Source organism: Tursiops truncatus, chromosome 21, assembly GCF_011762595.2.
Source record: "Tursiops truncatus isolate mTurTru1 chromosome 21, mTurTru1.mat.Y, whole genome shotgun sequence".
NCBI lineage: Eukaryota > Metazoa > Chordata > Mammalia > Artiodactyla > Delphinidae > Tursiops > Tursiops truncatus.
Window position 1 is genome coordinate 23,307,887 of NC_047054.1, and position 27,671 is coordinate 23,335,557.

Here is a 27,671-nt window from a genome sequence, read left to right on the forward strand (position 1 = left end):
ATATATCCCCTCTTCTTTTTTTTTAACTTTTTTTATTTGTGGTTGAGTTGGGTCTTCGTTGCTGCGCGAGGCCTTTCTCTGGTTGCAGCGAGCAGGGGCTACTCTTCATTGCGGTGCGCGGGCTTCTCAGGCTCTAGGCGCGTGGGCTTCAGTAGTTGTGGCACACGAGCTCTAGAACGCAGGCTCAGTAGTTGTGGCGCACGGGCCCAGCTGCCCTGCGGCATGTGGGATCCTCCCAGGCCAGGGCTCGAACCCGTGTGCCCTGCATTGGCCGGCGGGTTCTTAACCACTGCGCCAACAGGGAAGCCCCCTTCTTATTTCTTGAGTAGTTTTTTAAATGGGTCATTTGCTGGGGTTTAGATATTTTTCTTCTGTATAAAATTTAACAAGTATAAAATTAAGAATTTGCAAAATCCACTATCCAGAGATAATAACAATAATATCAGTGAATAGGTGTTATATTCGCAAGGAGTTTTCTAAATCCGTTACGTATCTCATGCAATTCTCCTGACAGCCTATGAGAACAGGTGGCCCCCTCCCCCTTCTCTTCCCCTTCTTTCGTTTTAAAAATTTTCAGATGAGGAAGTTTGGCCTTAAAGAAGTTACTCACTTACCCCAGGTCACATAGCTAATGAGTAGCTCAAATCCTGGACCGCTAACCAAAGAAGTGTGCCAATTCCTCATGCAAAGCATGTATGTGTGCGCTATTAAGGAGATTATACTGTCCATGTTGTTCTGTAACCTGTTTTCTTTTTCACTGAGTGTTCTGTTAACATTTTTCCGTATCTATAAATGCAGATTTATCACATCGTTTTCAGTGGCTATAATAATATGCCGTTTTATAGTTATTTAACCAGACTCTAGATTTGAACATTAAGGTCCTCCCCCTCAATTACAAAGAAGCAAAACAAACCTCATATGACTTGCTTCATAATGCTTAACCAGCTGCCAGTTCTAGGTTTGTGAGCGATCTCACTGGCACTGGGATGGCTTCGGGCTTGTCCTTTCTACTGTTAAGGTGCTCTGGTATCTGACTCTGAAGAGGTGAAGCAAGCCCACAGACTCCCCACTCCTCCTGCCTGGATTGCCCACCAAGGCTCAGGAGTCACGCCGTAGCCAGCCTTCCTGCTGACCCTCTCATGTTTCCCTGGTTTTGTGTATCAGCGTAAAACTGGAAAAGATTTACACTAACAAGCAACCTTTCAGAGTTTGAAGGTAATCTGGTCATCACAGACCTGAGATCCTCAGGAGATAGAGTTACTTTTCCCCTCAAATGAAGAAGCTCAGTTAGCCTAACCCCTCCAGTTCTCTCTTGGTATTTCAGGGCTTCTGACCAGGTTAGGATGCCCTGTTCTCTCAGATGAACTCTTCCTGTCATTCACATCCCAAGAATGAGTACAGTCTTCAGGAATGAGTGGAGGAGGGGGGATAGTATACAGTAGTGCTTGCCAAGTTTTTACTGTTTGTCTTACTGCAAAGTCAACAGTGCGACTGTTAACCTCCTGCACAATTAAGATCTAGGCTTTTTGTTATGGTTGTTCTTAAACTTTGTGCTTAAATCTTTCTGATTTTTATGAGGCATAGAGATGGAGAAAAACGGGAAAATACAGTCTGGCCAGTCAGGGGCTGAGGTGCATCTACTCCTAGAGCTGCTGTTGTAACTTAGTCCTGTTGTAGCAGGTGGAATTGGGTGACCGGGGAGCTGTAGATCACAGTTGCCAAAGGTACTTGGCCACTTTTTTTTTTTTTTTGCGGTACGCGGGCCCCTCACTGCTGTGGCCTCTCCCACCGCAGAGCACAGGCTCCGGACGCGCAGGCTCAGTGGCCATGGCTCACCGGCCCAGCCGCTCCGCGGCATGTGGGATCTTCCCGGACCGGGGCACGAACCCGTGTCCCCTGCATCGGCAGGCGGACTCTCAACCACTGCGCCACCAGGGAAGCCCACTTAGCCACTTTTATTTATGAGATTAAGTGGACCTTTGAGCAGATCAGATTCTCTTAGAGAAGCTGAAGGGCAGTGAGACGACTTTTAAAGGAAGCCTTGTGCTATTAAGAAAGAGCACTGTTGTTTCAAAAATAAAAAAGTGAATGCCATGTAGTTAACAAAGCTTTATCCTCTAGTGATCATCAGCTTATTCCTGGTAAAAAGAGCTGAACAGTATGTATGGGGCACAAAAGAATGAGGAAGACACATGAAAAGTGGCTGAGGGCACACATTCCAGTGCACCACTGCCTCCAACCAGCAGCTACGGCCCCAGACAATTTGACGAACCAAGGAGTTTTCTTGTAAATAGGATAGAGTTCCTATAGCAGAGACATTGTTTACACCCCCAGCTTGTGTCCTCACCTCCTTTCCTATATCAGCGTCAGTAGTTGTTGCTGTTGTTACGTAACACTGTGCACGATGCAGTGCACTTACTGTACGCGTCTCGAGCTCTCAGTTCCTTTTTGTAATGAACTTATGTGATAGCCTGTATTTTTCTCTGAGGAAACTGAGGCTCCGAGAAATTCGATAAACTGTCCAAGATTGCACAGCTAAGACTTGAAGAGGAGAAACACTAGTTTGACTTTCAGGTGAAACGTATTGAGTCACCTCTCCCCGCATTTCTGGAATTATGTCATGTGTGATACTGATCCAAGAAGGTCATTTGTTCTTCTCTTGTCCAGTCCTTTTCAGTCAGCATTTGCTGACTCCCCGGAGTGTTTACAGCTCTTCCAGCACTTTCCAGATGACCAATCGCATCCTCTTAACAGCCTGCCATCCTGAAATTTGAGAGAAAGTAGCCCTGACTAAATTGACATTGTTGCATCCTGTGGGCTTTGTTCATTCATGCTGGCCCTGAACTGTATTTAAGAACTAGTTTAGGGCTTCCCTGGTGGTGCAGTGGTTGAGAGTCCGCCTGCCGATGCAGGGGACACGGGTTCGTGCCCCGGTCCGGGAAGATCCCACATGCCGCGGAGCGGCTGGGCCTGTGCGCCACGGCCGCTGAGCCTGTGCTTCCGGAGGCTGTGCTCCGCAACGGGAGAGGCCACAACAGTGAGAGGCCCGTGAACCGCAAAAAAAAAAAGAAAGAACTAGTTTAGTCTCTTGCTGTTGTTATTAACTGGACGCTGCTCAATTATTTCATCCAGCTTGTGGGCTCGTGGTTCAAGCCTCTTAGAAAAGATTTTACTCAGCACCGTCCTAGAGTGTGCAGGGGGGACTGTGCTTCAGTGGTAATGTGGGACCTGTGTCACCTCTGAGAGCACAGAGGGACCAAGGAAAGCAGTTCTTGCAACAGAGGTTTCTGGAAGGGGAGTTTTGTTTACAGAAGTTTTACTCTGAGGTCACTAGATTATAAAACTGGATGAATCAAGGAAGGCAAGTTTAGAGAAGACGGAACAGGAAAGCAACTTTCTGAGTTTTCTGCGTGCTCTCAACTTTGTTACCCACGGACAGGAAGTTCTGAGCGTTCTGATGGCTTTGTTCCAATAGGTTTTTCACAGTTCACAGTAATTGGCGGTATGAGGCTTTTCATATTTAAGTCATTGATGTCTAGCCTCCTGGAAGACATGTTAAAACACCTCAGCACAGAGAAATGTTGAAGCAGCCTTGGCTATATCCATCAGCATTGTGGTGCTGAGGTACGGATACTAAGTAAAGACAGTGCTAGTGATATTTCGGGCATTTGGTTCACTTTTGAATACTATGAAGTGATGATCAAGACAATGCCGTGAGGGATAGATGGCCTTACTCTTTCGTGTCATCCTCAGTTTCCAAGTACCATTCAGAGGCTGGAGCAGGAACAGTTTGGGAAAGCATGTTCACGTCGGGGCTTTGATGGCACTTACCACACCTGCGATTCGGCTGCCTAGCGCCTGGACTTTGACAGTCAGGAGGGGTGGTGGTGGTAGTAGTCGAGTGCCCAAGCCACCTCAGTCAGGAAGGTGATAAATGATACACACAGTTGCCTCTAAGTCAGTTGATGTGTTCAATTTTATAATATTAATTTTTTTTTAATTTTTATTTTATATTGGAGCATAGTTGATGAACAGTGTTGTGTTCGGTTCAGGTGTACAGCAAAGGGATTCAGTTATACATATACATGTATCTATTCTTATTCAAATTATTTTCCCATTTAGGTTATTATAGAATATTGGGCAGAGTTCCCTGTGCTATACAGTAGATCCTTGTTGGTTATCTATCTTATTTTATTATTTTATTTACATCTTTATTAGAGTATAATTGCTTTACAATGGTGTCTTAGTTTCTGCTTTATAACAAAGTGAATCAGCTATACATATACATATGTTCCCATATATAATTGCAATTTGAACTTGAATTTCTAGGAGCCCAGATTATAGTATCACCTGAGAAACTATAAAATTTCTATCTGTTTATCTCTAGAGATGATGACATTTTACTTCAGTAGGTCTTTATCATTTGTGTTTTAGTCTGTGGGCTGTACCTTGTCAGTGATCGGAAAGGCCCCTTGAGAAACACAATGTTAGCATAAGCTAGTGTCATATTTTTTTCCCAAAAGATTGGATATATTTTCTTGAGTACTAGAAAGTATGCTTGGGACTTTTTGACATAGCCATGCATATTTAACTCAGAATTATTTTCAAGATAGCAAACTGCAGACTAGGATTGATCTGACACGAGAGAAAACCAGAGAAGGAGGAAGCAGGGATGACATGGGTTTTACCAGCGCGGCCCACACCCACCTCTCATCTGTGCAGCCGGGATATCATGCTCTGCCCATGGCTTGTGAATATTCTCAACATTCCCTGTGGATAAATCAAGGGCAAATAGCCCAGGGCCAGCCCGTGAACATAGATGGGGAACCAAAAGCGTGGGTGGGGGCTGGGTAGGGCTGCTGAGCTCATAGAGCAGGAGAAGGGAAGGGATGAGAGCAGGGGCTCAGCTCAGACACACAGCTTCATTCAGAAATTTCCTCACGCGCCCCAGAGGCCAGCGTGCTGTTGTATGTGTGTGGATTTGTGTTATCTGTACTTGAAGGTGTATTTTGAGGTTTTGCTTTATCAGTTCCCTAAGTCAGCTGCAGTCTCTTGAAAACTGACAAGTTATTAAAGTTTCTACCTTTTTGCCCGGAAGCGCTGCCTGTGCAGAGTTAGACTGATATTTTCTTTTTTTTTTTTTTTGCTGTACGCGGGCCTCTCACTGTTGTGGCCTCCCCCGTTGCGGAGCGCAGGCTCAGCGGCCATGGCTCACGGGCCCAGCCGCTCCGTGACATGTGGGATCTTCCCGGACCGGGGCACGAACCCGCGTCCCCTGCATCGGCAGGCGGACTCTCAACCACTGCGCCACCAGGGAAGCCCCTTAAATGTTTTTTAAATGGAGGAAGAAATTTATTTTCCTTCCTTTCTACTCCCGCCAATATTCTCAGTCAAGCACAAGTTGTTGACATTTCTCATCTGCCATCTCTGTGATCCAAACCTGTAATTTCTCGTGTCTTCTTTCGCCCTTACTTAGTGTTTATATATACATAGTATGTCTCCAACTAGTTTTGTAAAACTCATGTCAAAATTACCTTATGAATATGCTTTTCTTTTTATTATAAATTTAACAAATTAAGTATTCATTACATATCATCAGTGCCAGAGAAACAGAGCAGAATTGTCATGGTCTCAAAATAACCTCATGTGTTATTCATCTGCCTAAACTGCCCTAAAGTAGTGTTTTGTTTGTTTTTGAAGGTGGTGACCTGTCTTTTCTAACTTAGGAAGTTAAGCTTTACGGTTTGGGTAGAATAAACCACCATCTTAACAGTGGGTAAGAGCCTGAGCTCTGGAGCCGCACTGCTTGTATTCAGATCGTGGCTCCACTCCCCCCGGTTGCGTGGCCTTGGGCCTGTCACTTCATCTCCAAGCCCTTAGGTAGCATCCTGCTTTTGTGACTCAGAGTAATCACAGCAGTCCTCATAAGGATGTTCTGGCGAATAAATAGGTTAAAGTCTGAGAAGTATTTTGCACAAAGTATGCACTGTATAAATATCCTTATTATGACCATTTGTTATGTGACTAGTCCCATAGATGGCCACACAGCCACTCTTATGTACACTTCTGAAATCCCTTTGTAATTAAATTACCTACCACAGATGGAAAAGGCTCTTTGGGCAGCAAAAGAGGCAGAAGAAACATCTTAACTGACAGTGCAGTTCTGGACTGGAAAAGAGGAAGAAGGGGGTGTGCTGTGTAAAAGGGAGGGTTTATTCCTTCAGGGAATATTTATTGAGTGTCTCCTTTGCTCCAGACACTGTGAAAGGGCATATTAGTGAATATAGCTAGTAGTGTTCACTAGTAGGGAATAGCTAGTAGTGAATACGTGAGAGTATTCTACCCTCATGAAGCTTACCTAGGTCTCTAGCAGAGTGGGGCTGGGCGAATGTTTTTATGTGGTTTATATAATATGAAACCAATGTTTCCTCCTGTGAAACATCCAGATTTGATTGCAGTCAGTTTCTTAACGACCATCTCTCAGAGAGAGAACCTCAAAGTTCAGTTGCCGTGTCTGGGAAGGGAATTGCCTGGGGAAGCTCTGGGTGACCCTCAACCCTGCGGTTGCAGGTCTCAGGAAGGAAGAGCTATGAAAATGCCCCATTGTGATGAGCAAGCGTAGATAACAGTGGTGACTTCAGTCAGGTCCCCAGAGGAACAGTTTTCTTCCAGTTTATTATTCTCTGGGTTCCCTTCAGCTCTCAGATCAAGAGTCAGATCCTTTTAAAACCATGGGTTGGAAGGTATTTTGGCATGGGGCCAGCTGCACAGTAAGGAAGGAACAGGACCTTGAGAGCAGTGACTGCTTGGAGGCATGGCAGAATATCATTAACTGGGGGGGAGGTGACTCTGGGCCAGCTGAGTAAAGACCAGCTTGCTTCTGGAATTTCCTTGGCATATTTTGTTGGTCTGGGTTTGCCTGCAGGTTTCAAGGGTTGCTCTAGGAATGTGTGTTACGAGAGAAAAATGTGAGTGGAGAGATAGCGGAAGTTATTAGGAAGGCGGTTTAGAAGTCCAGGTGGGAACATGCCATTGGGGTGGTAGAAGTAGGGATGGAAGGGAAAAGATAGTGTGAAAGGCACAGAGGGAATGTCATCAGTGTGGAGAGGCAGAGAAGTGAAGGGTCTGGATTCTGGACGGAGATGACTTTGATCCACGCCCTGGTTCTGTCGGTTGCTGTGAGCCAGTGGGCTAGGTATTGAACCTGTGTGCGTCTCTTTCCTCATAATGTAAAGGGGCTGGTGTTAGTACCTTCCACAAGGGTCATTAGCGCAGTGTGTGGCATATAAGGTATGCTCCGTAAACGTTAGCTACTTTACTACTGCTGTTATCCTTTATTGTATTAGCACTTGGCAGTGATTTGGATATGGGAAATGAAGGAGGCTTTGGACCTGAATGAATGGGATAAAGGGATGTGGGGAGGTAAGAAGAGGAATTGATTTGTGAGTGCATTTTTGTATGAGTTGGCTTGGATGTGTTTAGGATGTCTACGTTGGAGTGGAAATCAAAGCTGTAGATGTATGAATTATCCTAAACAGAATTAGTAATTGAAGCGAAGAAAGTGGCCCAGGACGGGATTAAAGAACAGGTAGCGTGGAAGAGGACTGAACACAGACTTGATTTCTTCTGGCGTCTCCTGCACTTCGTACGGCTGGTTCCCGGTGCAGAGCACAAAAACGACAGTCGTGATTTGCGCTGAGTGGTGCTGAACACATCCTTTGAGATTTTCGCCGAATCTTTTTTTTTTAAAACATCTTTACTGGAGTATAATTGCTTTACAATGGTGTGTTAGTTTCTGCTTTATGACAAAATGAATCAGCTATATGTATACATATATCCCCATATCCCCTCCCTCTTGCATCTCCCTCCCACCCTCCCTATCCCATCCCTCTAGGTGGTCACAAAGCACCGAGCTGATCTCCCTGTGCTATGCGGCTGCTTCCCACTAGCTAGCTGTTTCACATTTGGTAGTGTATATATGTCAGTGCCACTCTCTCACTTCGTCCCAGCTTACCTTTCCCCCTCCCCGTGTCCTCAAGTCCATTCTCTACGTTCACCAAATCTTTAGATTCTTCCCCTACACTTACCTTCTTGGAGAGCTAATGAAGTATGTGACCTTTTGTGGGAACCGAAAGGGCTGTGACAACAAATTCCCAGCAATTGGGTGGCTGAAAACAACAGAAATATATTCTCTCAGTTTAGGAGGACAGGAGTCTGAAATCAAGGCATCCTCAGCGTTGGTTCCTTATAGAGGCTCTGAGAGAGAAACCGCCCCATGCCTCTCTCCTAACCTCTGGTGGTGCCGGCAGTCCTTGGCGTTCCTTGGCTTGTAGATAGATCATTCCAACCTCTGTCTCCATCTTCACCTCACCTTCTTCTCTATGTCCTCTCCTCTTCTTCCCCCGTTGCGTGGCTTGTGGGATCTTAGTTCCCCGACCATGGATCGAACCGGGGCCCTTGGCAGTAACAGTGCAGAGTCCTAACCACTGGACCACCAGAGAATTCCCCTCTCCTCTTCTTATAGGGACATCAGTCATTGGATTTACCCGACCCCCCAATCTAGGATGATTTCATCTTGAGATCCTTAAATAATTACATTTCCAAAATTTCTCTTTTCAAAAAGTTACATTCTGAGGTTCTGGGCAGATGTGAATTTTGGGGGGGACACCGTTCAAACCTCTGCAGGAGCTGTGTGCACTTTGCTCTGCCACAGAAACGGGGAATGTGCTATATTTTTAGGCCTCACACCAGAAGAGCACGTCCTAATGGGGTAGTCCTCAAAAGAGTGGGCCTCTTAAGGCTGGTGTTTCAAGGGTTTACTTAACAAACTTGGATCAACTACTTGCAGAGGTATGTGAGTAGGAGTTGATTGCTTCACAGAAGCCTTGATTTATTTTTCTTTGGAATTTTTCATCAATCTTGGGTCTTCTGTGTCATGACTGCTGTTTTTTCTGGCCAAATTCTTCATCTCTCAGGCAAGCTCTCCTGGAGGACTCTGTCCCTGAGTTTGTTCTAGTAAACCGAGTATGCTAAAAGCTAGAGGTGAAGACCACCTGCTCTCCAGGGGCCTGTCACCACCACCAGTAGTGGGGACATCCCCATGTCAGGGAGGACAGGATGGTATGTGACGGGGAGCCTGAACCATGAGACATGAGACCTGGATTCTAATCCCAGTTCAGACACTATGAGACCTTGGATAGATCTTTTCTCATCATTAAAATGAGACAGCCATTCCTGCCCCTTTTTCCAGAGCTTTTAATGAGGATCCGGAATAATGACGTACAAGCACTCAGCAGCTGTGTATAAAAAGTATGAAAATAGGCGTTATTAAAACAGGATTGAGGGGCTTCCCTGGTGGCGCAGTGGTTGAGAGTCCGTCTGCCGATGCAGGGGATGCGGGTTCGTGCCCCGGTCCGGGTAGATCCCACATGACGCGGGGCGGCTGGGCCCGTGAGCCATGGCCGCTGAGCCTGCGTGTCCAGAGCCTGTGCTCCGCAACGGGAGAGGCCACAGCAGTGAGCGGCCCGCGTACCACACACACAAAAAAAAAAACAGGATTGAAATGTAATCTTATTTAAAAAGTAGCATTGGCATGCTCTCACATTCATCCTCTTTCAGTACCTATTTCTCTCCCACGTGGAATTGAATGAACCTAGAATTTGTTCATTTCCTCCTGAAGGGCAAGGTATTTTTTTTTCTCCATTCCTTTTATCAAGTATGAGCAAATGGTTGACTTCTTGATACTTTCTGGTGGTAGGCACCAGGGTAAGCAAAGAGTGAGCACTTAGAGCCCTGGAAGATGCAGAATGCAGCAGAGCAGAGGGTACTGACTGCTCCCCAGAAGGCCAGCCTCGCCTCACCTCCACCCCCACCCCCGGGGAAGTGACATCTAAGTGGAATCCTTTGAAGAATGCATAAGAGTTAAGCCAGGTGAAAGGAAAGAACACTCCCAGCAGAGGGAAAAAGAGTGTACTAGACCTAGAAGTGGGAAGGGAACCATGTATGGTCAAGCCAGGACAATGGCTGATGGATCCTAGACCGGGAGGGAAGACCAGGTGAGAGCCGGGCTGGAGAGGTGGGTGGTGATGGCAAGATCATGCGGGGTCTTCTAGGCTATGGTCACATCCTGTCCAGAGAGCAAAGAGAAATCATAGGTTATTTAAGCAGGAGAGTGACATTACTAAATTGTGTATTTTTAAAGTTGACCCAGGTGCAGTGTGGCGGCCCAGGAGGCCCTTTTCGGTAATCCAGTGATGGGAGTTAGGATCACAGTGATGATAGGATAGATTCAATAGGACCTTGGTGAAAGATCGAATGTGAGGGAAGGTGGGGTGACTTCCAGGTCACCCTGGCTTGGGCAACTAAGCAGCATCTTTTACTGAAATCTGGAACCAAGGAAGACAGGCCACTGGAGGGAGTGTGTTTCGTTTGGGACATGTTGAGCACGAGATTGCCGTGGAATATTTCCAAATAGAAATATCCAAGAGACAAAGTAAATACTGACTTAAAAGTTCTTGGGCCGTGTGTTCGCAGCTATCCTAAGGTCGCTCCATTAAAGAGTCTCCTTGTTCCTCTTTATCTCAGTTGTCTCTAAGAGTCATTCATCTTTATCCGTTTCAATGTGACCTTAGACTGGAAGCCTCGCCTGTCTGCATCCTTGCTTCCTCACCCAGATGAAAAGGCAGGCTAGGTGATCTTCATGAGCTCTTTCGGTTTAAACATTCATCAGACTTTGCAGTTCTTTCTTTTCAAAGGGATTGGAGGTTGGAATTGGGGACGTTTCTAGTCTTTGTTGGTTAGAATTCAGTTTGAACTCTCCCGGTTGCATACTCTTATGCTAAGAAAAAGGCCTATTCAGATGTATATTGTGAGCCCTCAACAACGTTACCCTCAGAGGTGCCAAAGGAGAAAAGGATGTAGCCAGATCTGGCGCCTAGGGAAAGGATTGACCCAGCCTCTCAGGAGGGTCAGATTAGGCCCAGACAAAAGCCCTGGGCTTCTGATCTCTTTCTGCTCCCTGGGGCCTGGCTCACTCTGGGTGGTCAAGAGCCTCTTTTGTTAGGGGACCTTAACCCCCTCCCCGACTCCAGTTCATCCCAATGGGCCTAGGGCGGCAAACTTATCTTCTTTTTTCAGCCTTCCCGTCCTGTTAAGTCAGAGCAGGCTGCGCGGCGGCTCCGGAAGGTGAAGCCCACCTGAGCGGTGCTGGCGTCTCTCCTTCCACCCGGGAGTCGTACAAAGGGCTTGGGCTGTGGAAAACCTGTCTCTAGCTGCTGTAATTTTCTCAAGCCCACATTAGCAACAAAAAAGAGCATACAGATGCTAAAAGCTTGTGCAGCTCACTGCCCTCTTCCATCAAAGGAGAGCGTGTGCCGTTTCGGGGAGTCTGCAGCCGCATGGTGAAATGCAGGCGTCCATGAGGGCTGCTCTCCCACCGGTGTGATCCTGACCGGGGCCGGCTGCCTCTGCTGTGCCTGTGCGGTTCTGTCACTCGTGGGTGGCCCTGAGCCAAGCGAGGGATGTCGGGCTGGGTCTGCTTTGACCCTCCAGTTTCACTCCCAAAACAAGTCCAGGATTATCGCTGTCATTTGCATTTTCTCTCCTGGAGTGTTTCATCCATGTATTCAACAGATACTGTGTAACAGGTACTATCCCGGGCACTTTGAAAGCAAAATGCCTAACACTTTACTCAAGCGGCTAATAATAGAATAAGAAAGACAAGTAGGAAGATAGCAGTGGTTCTCATACTTAGGCGTGCATCGGAATCACCTGGAGGGCAGAATTTCTGGTTTAGTAGGTCTGGGGTGAGCAGAGAATTTGCATTCCCCCCGTGCCCCCTGCTGCTGTTTCTGCTGGTCCAGGGAGCCACCTGCGGGAGCTGCAGTGCTGATGGGAAGCTATGGCTTGGGGACATGGGGGAGGGAGTGAATAGCTCCACCTGGGTTGTTTACCTTTCTTCCTGTTATCTTACCCGCTGTACGGCTTGGGTCAGATTTATCAACACCTCAGTTTGCGGGGCCATTAAAGCTCTCTCAAGCTCCCCCCCCGGGCCCTCCAGGGGCTCAGGGTACCTTGGCCACTGAAGTTCGTCAAGAGAGCCTATTTCGTTCCCTCCCAGGTGTTTCCTTGTTCCTTCTTTCTTCCCCACCCCTCTCTGGCTACTCACTGCCCACCTGCCCGTCCTCTCTCAGCTGGGCTTCCAGGAGCTACAGGAATGAATTCAGACTTCCGAGATTTTGAAGAGGAGCTTACTTTAAAAACCGGTCCCTGGGTGACAGCAGCTGCAGGAGCGGTTTTCAAGCTGTTTTCTCCGGAACCCTGGTGTACTTTCTGGGGACTCAACAGGGGTGGAGGTCCTCCAGCCATCCCCACGACCACCAGCAAGTCAACCCAAACTGCTGCACTCTTAGTAAACAAGAGTTTCTGGGAAACACGTTTGAAGAAAGGTTCCATCGCTTTTATTTTTCACTTTGAAGATTCTTGCTCCAAAGCACTTGCTCTTGTTTGAGCCTCTGCCTTTGCTCCATTTTTTTTTTTTCTGGTGGATATGACAAATACTGCAAGGACTGAGAAATTTTAGATCTAGTTCCTATGGATGTTCCCTCAGTTCCTTTAACAAAGAAAACAGTGGTGTATCTTTAAACAACTTGTAGAATTTTCTGTCAGGGACTATTCAGGACAACAAGCAGCACTGCAGGCTAAATGCCGGGGTCAGAGCTGGCCCAGGGGTACAGACTTGAGTGAGACCTGGCTCCTGCCCGCAGAAGGTGTCGTCGGTAACCCCCTCCCTGCCGTGCTCTCCCCGTTCTCAGCGACACAGAGCATCACCGCTGACATATTTTGAGTGCATCCTCCTCCGGACCGTAACTCCAGATCCATCCCGAGAGGAGATGGAGGAAGGGATTTATCCCGTGTGCATTTGCCCTAGTCTCTTTTAGGCCTCTGCTTCGCTACCTGACTCTATACTATTTATGACTCTGGGTTTAGAGGGTTTGGAAGCAGCCCCCACCCCCGCCCCGTTCAGCTGGGCTAGGTTTTATGCAAATATCAATCAGTGAGTTGTCTCCAAGCATCTGTATAGGCCCAGTGTGAAGTCATGCTTTAGGGTAAAATGTGGAAATGTATGGAAATCGTAAATTCCATCTGGCTGAGATTGAAACCCAGACTGTCTCTTTAGGATCAGATATCTTAAAAGACACACATTTGAAAACCTTTCTAAAGGAAGCCCCAGGGTGCCCTGCAGCCAGCCTCACCTTTAGCCCGTCAGGCTGCAGGCCAGGCACAGCCCCTCTGATGCTGGTTGATAGACTTCTGCCGTCACAGTGGGGCTGGACAAGCGTGGGCTGAGAAATTAGTGTGTCCTGGGTCTTGAGACTCTTGCCTTTAAAAAAAAAAAGACTCAGTGTCTTAAAATAGCATGGTAGCTGAAATAACAATAACAGCAACAGTAATAGCTTGCCATTCCTGAGAATGGTTGTTTGTTTAAAATAAAATCTGAGGCATTGGTTCTGGGGCTATTTGGTTTCCACGAGCTGGGCTCTCACAAGAGTTGTTGCTCTAATGGACATCATGTGGTCTCATCACGACAGGAAACATGGGGGTCTGTGAAGCGTTGTCTTAACCCCTCTGTAAGGAATTTCCTTACAGAAACTGCAGACACCTACACACCCTAGAACTGGAAGTAGGTGGTATAGACCTGATCACTTTAAAGAGGGCTATGGTGCTAGTATTCTCCTCTTCAGATAATTACTATTAGTCTGCTCTTTTGGCCTAGGCTTCCCAGCCTAGATAGACAGGCCATCTGTGTTCCCATCACCAAGTCTTGAGGTCGTTTCAACTGCCTTGTTGAGAGAGGGAGTCGGGGCGGCCACATATATAACCCCACCTTGCGGGCATCCCCGGCTGCCCCCTGACGTGTCCTGATTGGTCAGCTCTGGACCGTCTCTCAGCCTGTTGGAAGCTCTTGAACGCAGGAGCCGTGCGCACACCCTGTCCGCTGGCGCAGACGCGCACACGGCCTCAGCTGCCTTCCGCTGGTTCTGTAGAGCAGTCCCCACGTCACACTCAGCAAAGCGGTTTTCTGTGTCTAACCCCCTTCCCATGCTGAAAACCCTGCCCGGGGTCAGAATTGGGGGAGATGGGGGAGACCTACAATGCAGGCCTGCGCTGGCTTTAGATGGTGGGAGGGAGTGAAGGGACCCTCTTGACCTTGGGTCGCGTGCACTGTACCCTTGTGGGACGTCCTGAATGGCACGGGCACTGATGGCTTCGCCGGGTCACCTTTTCCTGACTTCCTCGGTGGCCCTGGGGGGGCATCCGGGCCTACTTGATGTCAGACTTTGACAGGTGATAAAAGCACGTATTGAGATGGCCGCTTCACAGGTTCCAGATCCAGAACTATTGACTGAGGTTATTTTTGCCTTTGCTGAGACGCTCCCCTGTGTGTTTGCTGTTACTTTAATGGGTTGCTTCCTGATCCATGCTGAGGCCCGGTACTTGCCCTTCAACCCGGCAAACTGCAGCTTGACCTGAGTGGAATCGGAGGTCCACGAGGTCCCTTTAGACCAGTCAGTTGGCAACATGACTCATCTTTTTTCCCCTAGAAAATAAAATCTGTGTAAACAGCAATTGTGAACGTCCTTATTTGGATTTTTGTGGGGCTTAACTTTAATCGGCATACCCCAGGCTTTGCACTTCCATTCTCTGAACTTTTAACACCTTACGTGCCCTATAGGCACAGTGTCTGGCCTTGTGCTTCTAAACAGAAACCGTTTGGTGATCCCGATACTTGTCAGTAGTAATTATGCTGATTCACAGGAAAGTCCTCCCGTGCTTCTGGTCTGTCGCCGTTCTCCCAAAGGCTCTGCAGTGAGTCTTCATGGGAGATCGCCTCCTAGTTCTTTCTTCCTCTTTTCCTCGGAGGACCCCGTTTGCTGTTTGGTGCAGGAAGTCCCCACTGTTCGTGGGTTCCCCCGAGCTACAGTTGGAAAGACATCAGAGTGTCCAGGGTGGAGCCCGGGCCTGAGATCTCAGCAGGCCAGACAGGAAGCAGATTTCTTGCTTTTTTTTGTCCATTTTGTATTTACCATTCTCTTGCTTAGTGTTTGGGGGGACCGGAGCCAACAGGTTATTGAAAGAATGAGAGCGACTTGACTTCTGACATTGATTGGGGCTCGGGGCTACACTGGGTGTTTTGTTTCTGATTTGAAGCCAGCTGTTTGGTAACCACTAACTCTTCCCTTATTCTTTTCTTGCAGATGAGCTCACAGTGCCTGCACTTTACCCCAGTAGCCCTGAAGTGTGGGCCCCGTACCCTCTGTACCCAGCGGAGCTAGCGCCTGCTCTACCTCCTGCTTTCACCTACCCCGCCTCACTGCATGCCCAGGTAATTCATACCCATCGGCCACGACTTCACTCCACCAGCAGCCCTTTCAAACCTGGTTCCCCAGGGCACACCATACAACTAACCCCTATCCAGCTAACAGATCCGCCTTCAAGAGATTACTGATCCCCTCTGAATCAAGCTGACACTCCTCCAGGACTTCCGAGGACCGTCTGACAGCAATGATATCACCCACTGCCTGATGTTTGCCCCAAAAACACCTCTCTCTTCCTTAATGATCTCACCCTCATATCACACACGAGAGACTGGGCCCAGGTCACCTCCCCAGCCAGCTAGAGGGTGTCACGGGAGCAGAGATGTGTGTGCCTTGCCGTGGGGAAGGGCTGCAGAGGAAGGCGTGCGCTTGTTATAAGAGCTACCTGTCTGCGTGTGCTCCTGTGTGCTGAGGTCTCTTCTCTTGTGTTCTGGGAGCTCTAGGGACGAAGGAGCAAGCTGGGAGCTTCCAGGAGGAAGGTTATGTGCTATGATACATATGTTAAAGAAGAGATTAAGGGTTCCTTTTTTCCATTTTTAAGAGACCCTGTAGAAAAGGAGGTACAGTATAGTGTCTTAAATGTAATTATAGGTCAAGGTAGAGGTATCTCTTCTGACCAGCTTTCTTTCTTAGTTAAAATAGCCTGGGCTTTATGAACAAACTCCGCTGTTTCTTCACAAAGATTAGTCTACCTACCAACCCTTTCTCTTCCCTTGGAAACGATGTTTCTCTTAGCTTTGCTTTTAGTGCCAGTAGTAGTAATCAAGGTTAGGATTCAGCGTGATGATCAATAATAACAAATAAGATAGAAAGAATATAACTCATTTGTCTTACTGCATGTGTAACTCCTCTAAAAGCAGGAAAGCCTGTTTTTAAAAAGTTACCAGCCTGAACAGGTGGGGTTTTTGTTTGTTTTGCTTAGTGTTTGTGTACCAGGCTGGATGAAATAATTAAAAGTCTTACGTTGTACACAACTTACTGTGTTGTGCAAGACACCTATACGCGGCCCCAGCGAGGGTCTCCCAGGCAGGCCGTGGGGTCGGGAGTGTTCTCAGCTGGACCTCCTTCCATCCTCTCTCAGCTGAGTTGTTGATGCTCCGTATGTGCACGGACAGCCCAGCCTCCCAGGGACCGTGCAGGCAGACTATAAAGAGAAGGCCTCGGTACCTGGGCCTCGGAAGTGATCACCCTTTGTGTTGGAAGAAGGGGGTAGAAAGGAGTACAGGTAGTGAGGAGAAAGGTGGTGGTGGGGAGAGTGTTTGGCACCGAAAACAAAGTAACGGGGGTTCTTCCGAGACTGATGACCCAGTTTCCGGATTCGCTGTGCTTTCTGCTTTCCCTTCCCTGTTGCGTTTTCCACCCTTGTCCGTGTCAGTGCTTGGTCACCCTTGCAGCGGCAGGTAGCGGGGGAGGGCAGAGGGAAAGGAAACGGGCTGATACCTTCTGCTGAGTTATCAGAATGCTCGTAGTGACCTTAGATTATTTTGTAGATGCCGTGGAGCAACTCAGAAAGTCCCCTGTGTTTGTGGCCCACCCCTGCCATCTGGGGACATGTGACCCACCTCTTCCTGTGCTGCCTAGATACAGGTCAATTGACGACTGAGGCAAATGTTAATAATACCATGAAATGGTGCCAAGTTTGCCTAGTCTTCTAAATGCCCATGGCTTTGGTTAATCGGCACCAAAGCCTTTCACCACTGTCCTGGAAAAGCAGGAGTTGACAGTGGCCAGAAAGGGCTGCGAATGGCGGCTTTGGGCCATGATGTCTGGGTAATTTGCCCTTGCTTCATTCATAGAACGGATGAAATCAGAAGTCATTCTGGGGAATACGGTGGGAGAAGGAGGGTAAAAAGTCTTAAGAGATCAGAAAGCCCAGGCCATTGTGAGAAAGGATGAGGAGAGACAGTGCCAAGATTACATGGACTCAACCGTTATGCTTTACTGGGATGTATCGCCCAGGGTGGCACCTTCCCCGTGAGCTCTTCCCTGACCTCGAGGCTCTCCCAGCCAGGAATCCACCTGGTGCCGCCACATCAGTCCTGCGGTTGGTGGGACTCTTCTGATACCAGTGAGGTCCTTGTGCTCAACCCCACTTCTTGTTTGGGGTCATTCCCAGTGCAAGCTTGGGTTCTGTATCCTAAAGACTGATGAACAAATACGGTCATTTAAATGTCTTTGTCCGGTGTGAGAATCGTAGAATGAACTGGGAGAGGCTTGACAGATCAGCTGGTCTGACCCATTTTACAGATGAGGAAACAGACTGGAGAAGAGGAGAGAGCTGTCCAGAGTCGCAAGCGCTCTGCCATGACCAGAGCCAGCTCGCCTGACTCCCAGCTCTTTCCACACCTCAGTGCTGGCTCACCAAACACTAATTCTTTGATGGAATTTTGGAAAGGCCTTGCTCCAGTGACTCCTTGGATCTTTCTCCTGTAACTAGATGGGAAGCCTGTAAGAAGAGACTTGGAGACAGAGACGAGGGAATCAGAACTTAACCTTCACCCAGAGGGCCTGAGAGCATTTTTATTAACTGGAGGTAGAGCAGAGGGGAGACCAAAATGGAGCGTCCTCTTAGTGGCTAATTCCATTTTTGTTTCGGAAAGCGTATTATGTCTTTGGAGATCAGCTTTTAAATAATTTTGCTTTTCTTAGTGATGTTGTGCTCTGTTTTGAGACGTGGATTTTTTTTTTCTTCTAGTGTTTCTCTCCTGAGGCAAAGCCCAACACACCTGTCTTTTGTCCACTTCTCCAGCAAATTAGATTTGTCTCTGGGAATGTGTTTGTAACATATCAACCTCCTGCAGACCAGCAGAGGGAGCTCCCATGTTGAATTTGCTTGTTAGCTTTTTCTTCCCCCTTTTGCAAAAACTATTTCTTGGTAACATTTGAGATTTCAATAAAAATTTTAATTAGAGAAAAAACGATCTCAAGTAGACTGCAGCGTTTTGTTTTCATGCTGATGCGATTTTGGAGCTAAGATGTTATCTCAGATTTTGGGAGAGCTGGGCCCGTGACCCTCAGTATACCTTATATGCGAGAAGGACTCAGCATCCCAGGGAGACTTGGTCCAGAGCCGAGGCCTCACTGCTGCTCGTATCTTCTTGGGCTCCTGAACCCTCAAGAGCTGCATATTGGAAGATTCTCATTCTAGCATCCATGTGTCACATCTGCCAGGAGATCTCGCTTCAACGAGGGTAGAAGTGTTTTCAGTCAGTGTGATCCAGAAGGAGGACCCAGGAGAGACAGAAATTGTCATCGAAAAGGAGTTGCGTCATATTTCTACTTCTGCCCAGCTTCCATCTGTGGTCGTGTACCTCCATCTCTAAATTGAAGATGCTTATGTGACATCAAATCCCATTTTTTAAAGAATTATTGGATAACGTAATCGGACTGTAAGCTTCAGTACTGCCTTTTTACTTTTAGGGATGAAAGAACATCTATTTCTAAGAGCATCCGATTTCTAAGAAGATGGTTAACATTGTAAGAAATGATCATCCTGCTTGCTTTCACCGTCACTGGTATTTGAAGTTTATTAAATATATTATGTGAGTCACAGTGAACAGCAGAGGAAGGTTTCATTCATGACTTTTAGGAAAGTTATGCTCCGAAGAGAAGGTCCAGACAGTTCCTCTCACCTCCTAGTCACACAATCTCAGCTTTTTAAGTCTGGGTTCATTTTTGCTTTTAGTCTTGTTGCTGCTGGGATTGAGAGAAAGCCAGTAAAATGCACTGTCCTCACGACACTCTAGAAACAATACTATTTCCCTTGACCAGCATCATACTGTTGGGCCTGAAACTTTTGCAGGTAAGTGGGACTGAGAGAGCAAGTCCTGACTGCCCATCTCTTCCTCAGAGGCCTCAGTGGCCCTGAGGAACAGCAGACCTTCTCCCAGGGCTGCTGTGCAGCTTGTAACTGGAACGCATCACCTGCACATAAACAAAAGGTTTTAAAATCATACCACGGACTTCCCGGGGCAAGACGTGCCCCTAGGGAGGTCCCTTGTGACACACTGGAAAAAATTTAAAGGCTAAACCTAAAACAAATACCAGAATGAACCATGGGGGAGAAAACACAGGCAGATAGGGAAGCGAGATCGTGGAGGAGAGAGAAGCCTAGGATGGTGTGTGGGTGGCCTGACTGCGGGACCCCCGGCCAGGTGTTGACTGTGCAGCGTTTAAGAACTGCGTGTGTGAACTTCTCCTTAAAGCACATCTCATTAGGCATCTCCTCTGTCCCTGCGTCCCATAGCGGATACTGAGAGGAAGAAGGAGGTCCTGGCCGGCGTCAGTCTGATTTAAGTATGGAGCCAGTGAGAGGTAGCGTGTCGAGGGTGCAGGGAACAGGGCGGGCGTGAGTGCGGACTCGGTGGAGCACAGCCCCGGCGGCAGGGCGGCCGTGCTTCCCACCCAGGCGCGTGTGGGAAGGACTTTGATTTCTCAGCTTCTCCCTCCTGTTCAGAAGGCAGTAGCCAATGCTGCAGGGGCGGGCCCGTGAACAGAGCCCACGGGAGGCAGCTTGAGCCCCTCACCAGACGGCCAGCCTGTCGGAGGGCAGGGCGGGGGCAGGAGTTGCGCGCCGTGCTTGTGCGCCTCCCGCGCGGCGTCCACGCTCAACCCGGACGTCCTCATTCTGGAGGCCCGGCCTTCCCAAACGGGTATTGTGTACTGTCTTGCCTGCAGCCCGGGGCTTGCGGCCGGCACAGAGACCACGGCTTCGAAGGACCGCAGCGCTGACTTTGAGGCCGTTCAGCTCAAGGCTTTGAACTGTTTTCAGCCATAAATGAAACTGTTAATCCTCTGACATTTACTTTTCTCTCTAAACCTGCAGCTCCGTGAAGGTCAGAGGGTGGGGAGAAACCGCTGCTTGGTGTTCCATCTCCTGCATGCACCAGTCTTGTCTAGTTCCCTGTTTTGTTTGGCTTTCTGGTCACCTAGGAGCATCTGGCCTAACTCCCATAAGAGCCTGAAGGCAGGCGGGGCAGGCACGGTGCTCCCAGCGCCAGCCTCCAGGGAGCACAGGGCCCCCCTTTCTTCTCCCAGCCCCTCCCCCCCTGCCAGGGGGGGCCTCTTCCTCTGCCTGCCCCTCGAGGCCTGGCCTCTGCTGGGGCTACCCGGTCAGGTACAGGCGCTGCCATTGACACGACCTCCCCTGAACAAGCTCCTCAACCTGAAGTGGGGCTAATCGTCCCTCGTGTTAAAGCACTTAACAGGGTGCCTGGCGCACAGGAAGGGCTTAGCAAGCGTTAGCCTTTTAAGGAGCATTTGAATCTTCAAGGAGAAGAAAGCCCAGGACTGGCTACCCACGAAGCTGTGCTAGTTCCAACACTGAGGACATCGAGCACGTCTTGACACTCATGGGGCCGCAGGGTCCTCAGGGCTGCAGCCAAATGAAAGACCAGAGGCTGGAAAGGGTGAATGAGGAATAGACGAGCAAGATGAGGCATCGAACGACAGCCACCGACGTCACCGAGCAACGGCACCTGCCCTGCGTCCAGCGGTGTGGTCTCTGCAGCTTGTGTCAGCACTGGGAGAACTTGTCCCCGGAGGAAGTCCCTACAGCCAGGCCCGGACACGCCTGTCGGAAGAAAACCTGTCCCTGACAGGAAATAGATCAAGAGTGGGAAACAGCTGGATTCCCAGAGAGACCAAGTGGTTCGTGTGTGTTGCTTCACTCAGAGCTGTTGTCCCTGAACTCTCCAGCTGCTGGTCACCCGGTCTGTTCGTCGCTGGGCTTTCTAGCTCATTCTTCCTACAGTCCTTCCGCTGGGGTTCTGCCCGGCCTCATTTCCAGGCGATGGGGTTCCATTTTGTGTCTCGGGGAGATTATTCTCGTCGTAATCCCGTGGCTGAACCAACCCCCAGGGGGGCCAACTCCTGGCCAAGCAAATTCTCTGTCCCTTTTTACCCTCTCTGTCCCATCCGTCCCTCCCCTCCCCTCCTCTTGCTGTCTGGTATTTGAAGAACTAAGGATCCTTTCAATAGAGCAGCGACACAAACCTTGACCCCGTCCTCGCTGGCCTCCCAGAAGCAGTGCAGAACCATTCTTCCAGAGTTGTGGGGTCTAGTTGTTCCTTTGGCCGGAGCTGCTGCTACGCCGCTGAGGCCCAGCCTTCCCCATACTGGGCGGCTTTCCTGACTGGGGGGGCGGCAGCAGCATTGCCTTCGTTTGGTGCGCTGTGTTTTCCAGGTTTCTTCAGCGTGTTCCGTTTGCTCCTGTAAAGCTACGCTCCCTAGATGCTGTGTGTTCTCCCCGACCTCACGAGCAGGGAGAGCCCGTCCCTGAGTCTCAGTGAGTCTCCCCTGTAAGTGCTGTCTGTGAGCCTGCCTCCCCTTCGGGATTCTTCACTGCTGAGCCGTCCGCCCAGACAGCGGGATGTGCCGAGGGCCTGGCATGTAATTAATAGGGGCCTCAGTGTTTAAAATCCAGCAGGTCGAATTTTAATGACAATTTCCATCCGTTCTGCTAACTTTGGGATTTTAAGCAAGCTTGTTTGTTTGTTTGTAACCTCCCTGAGCCTCATTTCCTCATCTATAAGTAGGAAGAATGAACACTTGTTCTCTAGAGTTATTTTGAGGGAAAGAGTAAAGCGCTTGGCATAGAGTAATTACTGTTAAAATAGCTCTTTCATTTCTTTTTCTTTCTTTTTTTGGGGGGGGTGGGGGGTCAGAACTTCAGGCGTGACCCGGAGGCTCCAGAGCACCTCTGTAGCTTAAGAAGCAGGTAGGCTGCAGGGACTCAGGACTGGTACCCCGCCAGCAGAAACCTAAGGGTCCAGGCTTCACTCTTTGGTAAAGAAGAAAAGCAGCTGGGGCCGGGCCAGGAGGGCAGCCTGTCGCTGTGGTGTGAGCGGAGGGGAGGCTCAGGTGGGGTCAGCTGGCCGTCCACCCGGGTGTTTGGCCTCCTTTGGTGGGAATAGTCGCCCAGATACCATCTGAAAGCACGTGAATTCTAACTGCTTCAGAAGCAAAACCCAGGCTACAGAGAAACTTTGGAAATGTAAAATGTAGCCTCCGTAAAAAGAAAGTGAACTCCGTGAAGAAAACCAATTGTGACAGGGGTAAAAAGGAAAATCAGCTCCAAATGGGATCATGTTTTATTCAAGATTTGTGCTGCCAGCGGGCAAGGCCAGAACTTGGATGGCAAAGTGGGACAACCCAACCTCAAGACTCATCCACTCTGCCACGAAGTGCTTCTCGCTTCACCGAGCTCGGCTCCTGGAGCTCTCTAATGGCCCTTGAGAGCAAACAGAGTTAAAAATCAACAGTCTGACAAAATTAAAAATAGATGACAAGCAACCACTGTGGACTTAATCTGACACAGGGTGTTACATGCTTGGGTGCCCTCGACCCGAGTGGCGTCTTGAGTGAATTTCTGGGATGTCTGAGCGCATTTCACCTGCCTGTTTGGAAGCAAGAGCCTGGTTTGTGCTTGGGACAGATGGGGAAAGAGTCTGAAAGCCCGAGAGAGAAAATTAACCCTGAAGGCTTATGTTTAATTAAGCCCAGCCTTGATTGCTCTTAGCGGGAGGTACTCACAGGCCTAGGACCTTGCCTTTGAGGTCTAGACCTCGTCGCTGCCTGGGCTCAGACCTCAGCACCGTCCCACCATTCAGACTGGGAGATCAGGCGGGGTCACGGGGTTGGGCTGGGGCGTGGCCTTCTCCCCGGCTCTCCGGGTGGGTCAGATGGCAAACTTAAACCTTTGAACCGGTTCCTGTAAACCTTGACATTTTGTCTAGGTGTTGGCGACTTGTTTAATTGCCCTAGGCAAGGAGTATTAGGGGCTAAACAAGTAGCGTAAAGAATGCTGATGGCATTTCGTGTCCTCCTTGTCTTAAGAAAGAGCGTGAGGGGGCAGAGGGGACCGGTGGGTGCGGATGTCCCTTTAGAGGGCGATCTTCACGGGCCTCATTTCATGAAGCAGAGGAATTCCTGGAAAGTGTTCTTCCAGCTTGGGTGGGTGAATGCTTTATTAGAAATGGAGGATTGCTACTTGAAAGAACCCTATAATTGGTCCCATAAAGAGGGTCATCTCTTTTGTATTGCAATTACCACTCCAGTCTATGTGGCGAGTTTGGAGTTTCTTGGACCAGAGTGTGCTTCTGCCTTGGCAGCCTCTCCTCAGCCTGGCAGCCTGCAACGAAGTTTGCCATGGGCCCTGACATGCTTTATTTGGTGATGCTGCGTAAGAGCGGATCCTTAGAGCTGGGAGTCAGTGGGGCAGAGTTGCTTATAATTAAGCTGTGTGAGTGGCTGGCGGCCAATGGCTCAATGCTGGGAAGGCCCTGGCAGGGTATTCAGGGCTCCTTCTTGGGGACAGTGGTGGAAACCTGCCTAAGAATATCCATGCCTTAAAAAGGAGAGGAAGCTTCGTTCTGACTGTGGTGCTGGGAAATCTGCATTCAGGTACAGCACCTGCCTTAGGAAAGGTAAGAAGATCTTCACTGCTCCCGATAGATTAGACATCCAGGGTACCAGCTGGTCTGGTGATCGTCTTCCAGCCCTGATTAGTTTTGTTAAGAGCTGGGAACTTGGGTGCTGTGTCAGCGTGCCTCAGCCTCCTGGATCCACCATATGTCACCACTGGAAGGGGCCTTCCAGGCCAGCGTTTCTCAGCACTTCTATGTAATTCAAAAGATTCCATGATCAGATAAACTTGAGAAACCCAGGATGAAATCAGGTCAAACAGGTTTGTTTAAACTTCTGAGAGCCTTTGATGTGCTAACGTGTATCTAGAATCTGCTGAGACTGTGCATTTTTCTCTCAAATGTACTTGACTGTAGAGCATCTCACTTCTTCTGGACACACTTTTGGAAACCTGTTCAAGCACAGTGTCTCTCAAACTGGAGCATACATATGCGTCATCATCTCCTGGAGGACTTGTTAAATGCAGGTGCTTGGGCCCTACCCCTGCCGTTTCTGCATCTCTGATATATGTCCCAGGTGATGCTGGGGGTCAAGGGACCACACTCTTGAGAACCACTGGTCTAGACTTGTCCCTTTATTCCACAGAGAAGAACATTGCTAAACCAAGGGGTATCTGTTAATGGTAGTTGCCGTGAGTTGAGCCAGCTGCCTGGTAAGCACCTCTCATGACTGTTTCCAAAGGCATGTGGGACGATGGGAGTCATCACTACTCGGGGATAGTACAGTGCAGAGGATAACCCTTTCGGTACTTTACACTGTGCTCCCCACAAACCACTGTACGGGGGCCAGTGCCTCAGGCAGGGCTCCCACCCTGGAGCCCAGTCAGGGTTTCCTGTCCTTGGCAACACTACTGGGGACATGAAGTTTATGTATTTTAATCCTCTGGGCCTTAGTTTCTTCATCTACAAATGGAAGAGGATGGAAATGATCTCTGGGTTCCTTCTCCTCTCTCTAGCACTCCACTTTATCTTTGCTCTGAGTCATTTCTTTTTCTGGCGGCCCTCCTGTCTGTCACCAGTCTATCCCCAGTCACAGGAGCTGGTACGAGGCTGAGGTGATGGAGACTTCAGTGTTACCCTTGCAGGGCCACTGCATTTGAGAGCAGCGTTCCTGCAGAAGTGTCATGGTGGCATCCCAGTGTGGGCCCTGGATGGTGAATCGTGACAGTAATAACTGTCGGCGTTATGAAGCTCTGGGGGAAGGGTCCCAGCGTCTTCTGTGTTGCTTATTCATTTATATGTCACAGTTTCTGTGATGTGCTTCGCAGTCTCTGGCACAGAGTAAAGATCAGTGTTAGCTTGGATCGTAGGAATGATGTTAGAGGCTCCTGCAGGGATTTCTGAGGCCCCTGGAATTGCATACAAGGTTGTGAGCGTGCAGCTGTGTATGTGTGATTGAGCACACGTGCATTTTTCTGCAGACAGGACCGTTGCCTTACGAGGGTGGTCAGCTGCGTAGACTGCATCCCTGCTGGATTGTCCCTGGAGCTGGAGTCGGGGAATCATGGGTCTCCCCGGTGTTTGTGACGCATCTAAGTAGCCCCTAGGCACTGGGCAGGAGTGGCCGCGAGTGACCCGGGGCCAAAAACCACAGCAGAAGAGCAGCCTGAGTGGGTGTTAAGGAAGAACCGTGTTTTCCCAGACAGCGGTAATTAGCACAGAGCAGCTTGTTCCTCGGGGCTGGCTGCCTGAGCTCGGGTTTTGCCCAGTGAGCTCTGCTGCTCTGTGCTCTGCGGGCCCAGGGACAGTGCTGATGAGAAGTGCGGGCTCGGCCACCTGCCTTCTGAGGAAGTGGCCTCACAGAGCCGACGCAGGCAGGCGCGGTGGTGTCCAGCCGTGGGGCACGAGAGGGATGGATCTCGGGGCCCGTCTGCTGCGTGGCCGCCACACCCTCCCTGAGCATCAGCCAGTGGGCCGACTTCACCTCTGCTCGGCCGAGCGCATCTTACCCTGGAGCCCGGGGCTCAGCTTCCGCCGGCCCGCGCGTCGCCCGCGGCCGGCCGGGGAGAGTGCGAGGCCGTGTGTGCGTGGAGAGGCTCGAGCGGACGTGCAGGGCGGGAGGGGCTTCACCTGCATCGAAGCGAGGCTCCTGCCAGCCACTCTGCGGCTCTCCCCTCCTCGGGCAGCCCCTGTCCCGTGCCTCCTCCGTTGACCACCAACGCGTCTTGGCCTCCTTGGGCTCAGCGCTCCCGCCCCGCACCCGGCAGCACCCGGGCAGCACCAGCCGTCACCACCGCGCTCCCCCGACCCCGGTGCGCACGGCCCCGCCCCCTCCAGTGTGCGCTTAGGTTCCACGTCCCCACCCCATCCTTTACCACCTGTCTCGGGAAGGCAGCTCCACCTCTGCCCTTTGCTTAGTGAGCAAGTGGATTCAGATGCCCAAAGCCGTAAGCCATGGGTAGGTATGAGTTTTTTCTTTGAGTCTCTTCCTCCCCTCCCTCCCTTCTGCCCTCTGCCCCTCCTCCCCTGTACTCTACCCTCCCTCTCCCTTCCCGGCCTCCTGCCTCCACACGTCCCCTCTTTCTTTCTCTCCCTTTGCCCTGCCTACCCCCCTAAGTTCCCCCCATGACATGTATTTAGCCTACCTGCATGCAGTGTTTTTGGTCCCCGTCCCCTTAATTGCTATGAGTGTTGAAAGGACTCTGGCTCTGTCTTAAATGAGCTTCAGTACCAGCTGGTGGCTCCGAAGGAATACAGCTCTGCCCTCTGCCAACGCGGGGGACCACTTTGGCTGGTAAACTGATTTCCAGTCATATCTGACGTGCTGCTCCGGCGGGTCTCTAAGGCCCAGCCGGCCCAGCGGTTTCCCCGAAATGGAGTCCTGGTGTAGGCAGAAGCTGCACCCTGGTCCTATGAAGCCTCCTGAGTAAGTGAGGCCAGACACCTCTCCTCCCAGCTGGGACAGAGTGCCCCAGTGTGGCCCCTCACCCTGCAGTGACAGCCAGAGGGAAGTAGCCGCTCTGTGAAGGAGGCCCGTGGGGTCAAAGGGAACTCCGCGCACTTGTGCGTGTGGACCAGGGGGAGAGGCCAGGGGTGCTACGTGGGCTCTCCCGGGCCCATTCCTAGACAGCCCAGGTTTGGGAATCAAGTTAGAGCTGGTGGAGCCTGAGCCCTGGATTCTGACCCAGCCCCGAGCCCACTGGGCTCTGTGACCATGGTGGACATCATTCAGAAAACCCAGCCCTCAGCTGATTTCCCCACCTGTACAAGTCAGGTAAGATGAGGCGGAAGGTCTCCATCAATGCCTTAGGCCCCCTGCACCTCTGTGTCAGCCAGACTGCTGCTTCATCTGTTTATGCTTTGGAGATGTGAATAAGATGCCACATGAAAAAGGGGTTCTGCTGCAGATTTTATTTCATTAAACTACGGAAGTTGATTTGCCAGGGTAAAATTCCTCCCAGCATCACATTCCACCCTAGAAACGTTCTCACGTGAACCGGTTTGGGCCAGACCCAAGTAAAGAGCAGTCTTCCTCCTGCCATGCTTGGGAGTATGCCACCTCCCTGTGCTGGCAGCCTCCCCCTTCACTGTAATCTGCTCTCCCGCCACCACGCCCAGCGCTGCTTCCTGTGTTGCTCACAGGCCGGTGGGGAGGTCGTCCCTCTTCGGTGTAAACAGACGCAGCGGTAAACGGGCATCTCTCGCCTCTGTCCAAAGGCTTAGGGTCAAAACTGACGGTGCCAATAGATGGACATCTGTCAAAGCCATAGTGCACTCGCCCTTTTGTTTGTTTTTTCACATTCTCCTCATTACAGGATGGGAACATCCTGCCAGTGCACAGAGCATCGCCATCCATTTGTGTTTGGGGCTGGTCTTTCATTTTGGAAACCTAATGGGGGAGGTGGGGCTCAGCAGAGTGAGCAGACAGACA

The 27,671-nt window shown here is 49.8% G+C and overlaps 1 protein-coding gene across 5 annotated transcripts in view; it reads left to right on the plus strand.

The window, feature by feature from the left end:
- Positions 1-27,671, plus strand: part of RBPMS (RNA binding protein, mRNA processing factor) — a 185,812-nt gene that overhangs the window by 145,282 nt on the left and 12,859 nt on the right. For 2 of the 5 annotated variants that reach the window (XM_073798559.1, XM_019921403.3), the window contains exon 6: positions 15,258-15,385. The exons of 2 other annotated variants lie outside the window; for them this stretch is intronic. In XM_073798559.1, coding sequence (XP_073654660.1) covers positions 15,258-15,385 — 128 coding nt within the window. Of the gene's footprint in view, positions 1-15,257; positions 15,386-18,072; positions 18,299-27,671 lie in introns of those variants that run through there. One more of the 5 variants, XM_019921401.3, reaches the window with a different exon arrangement.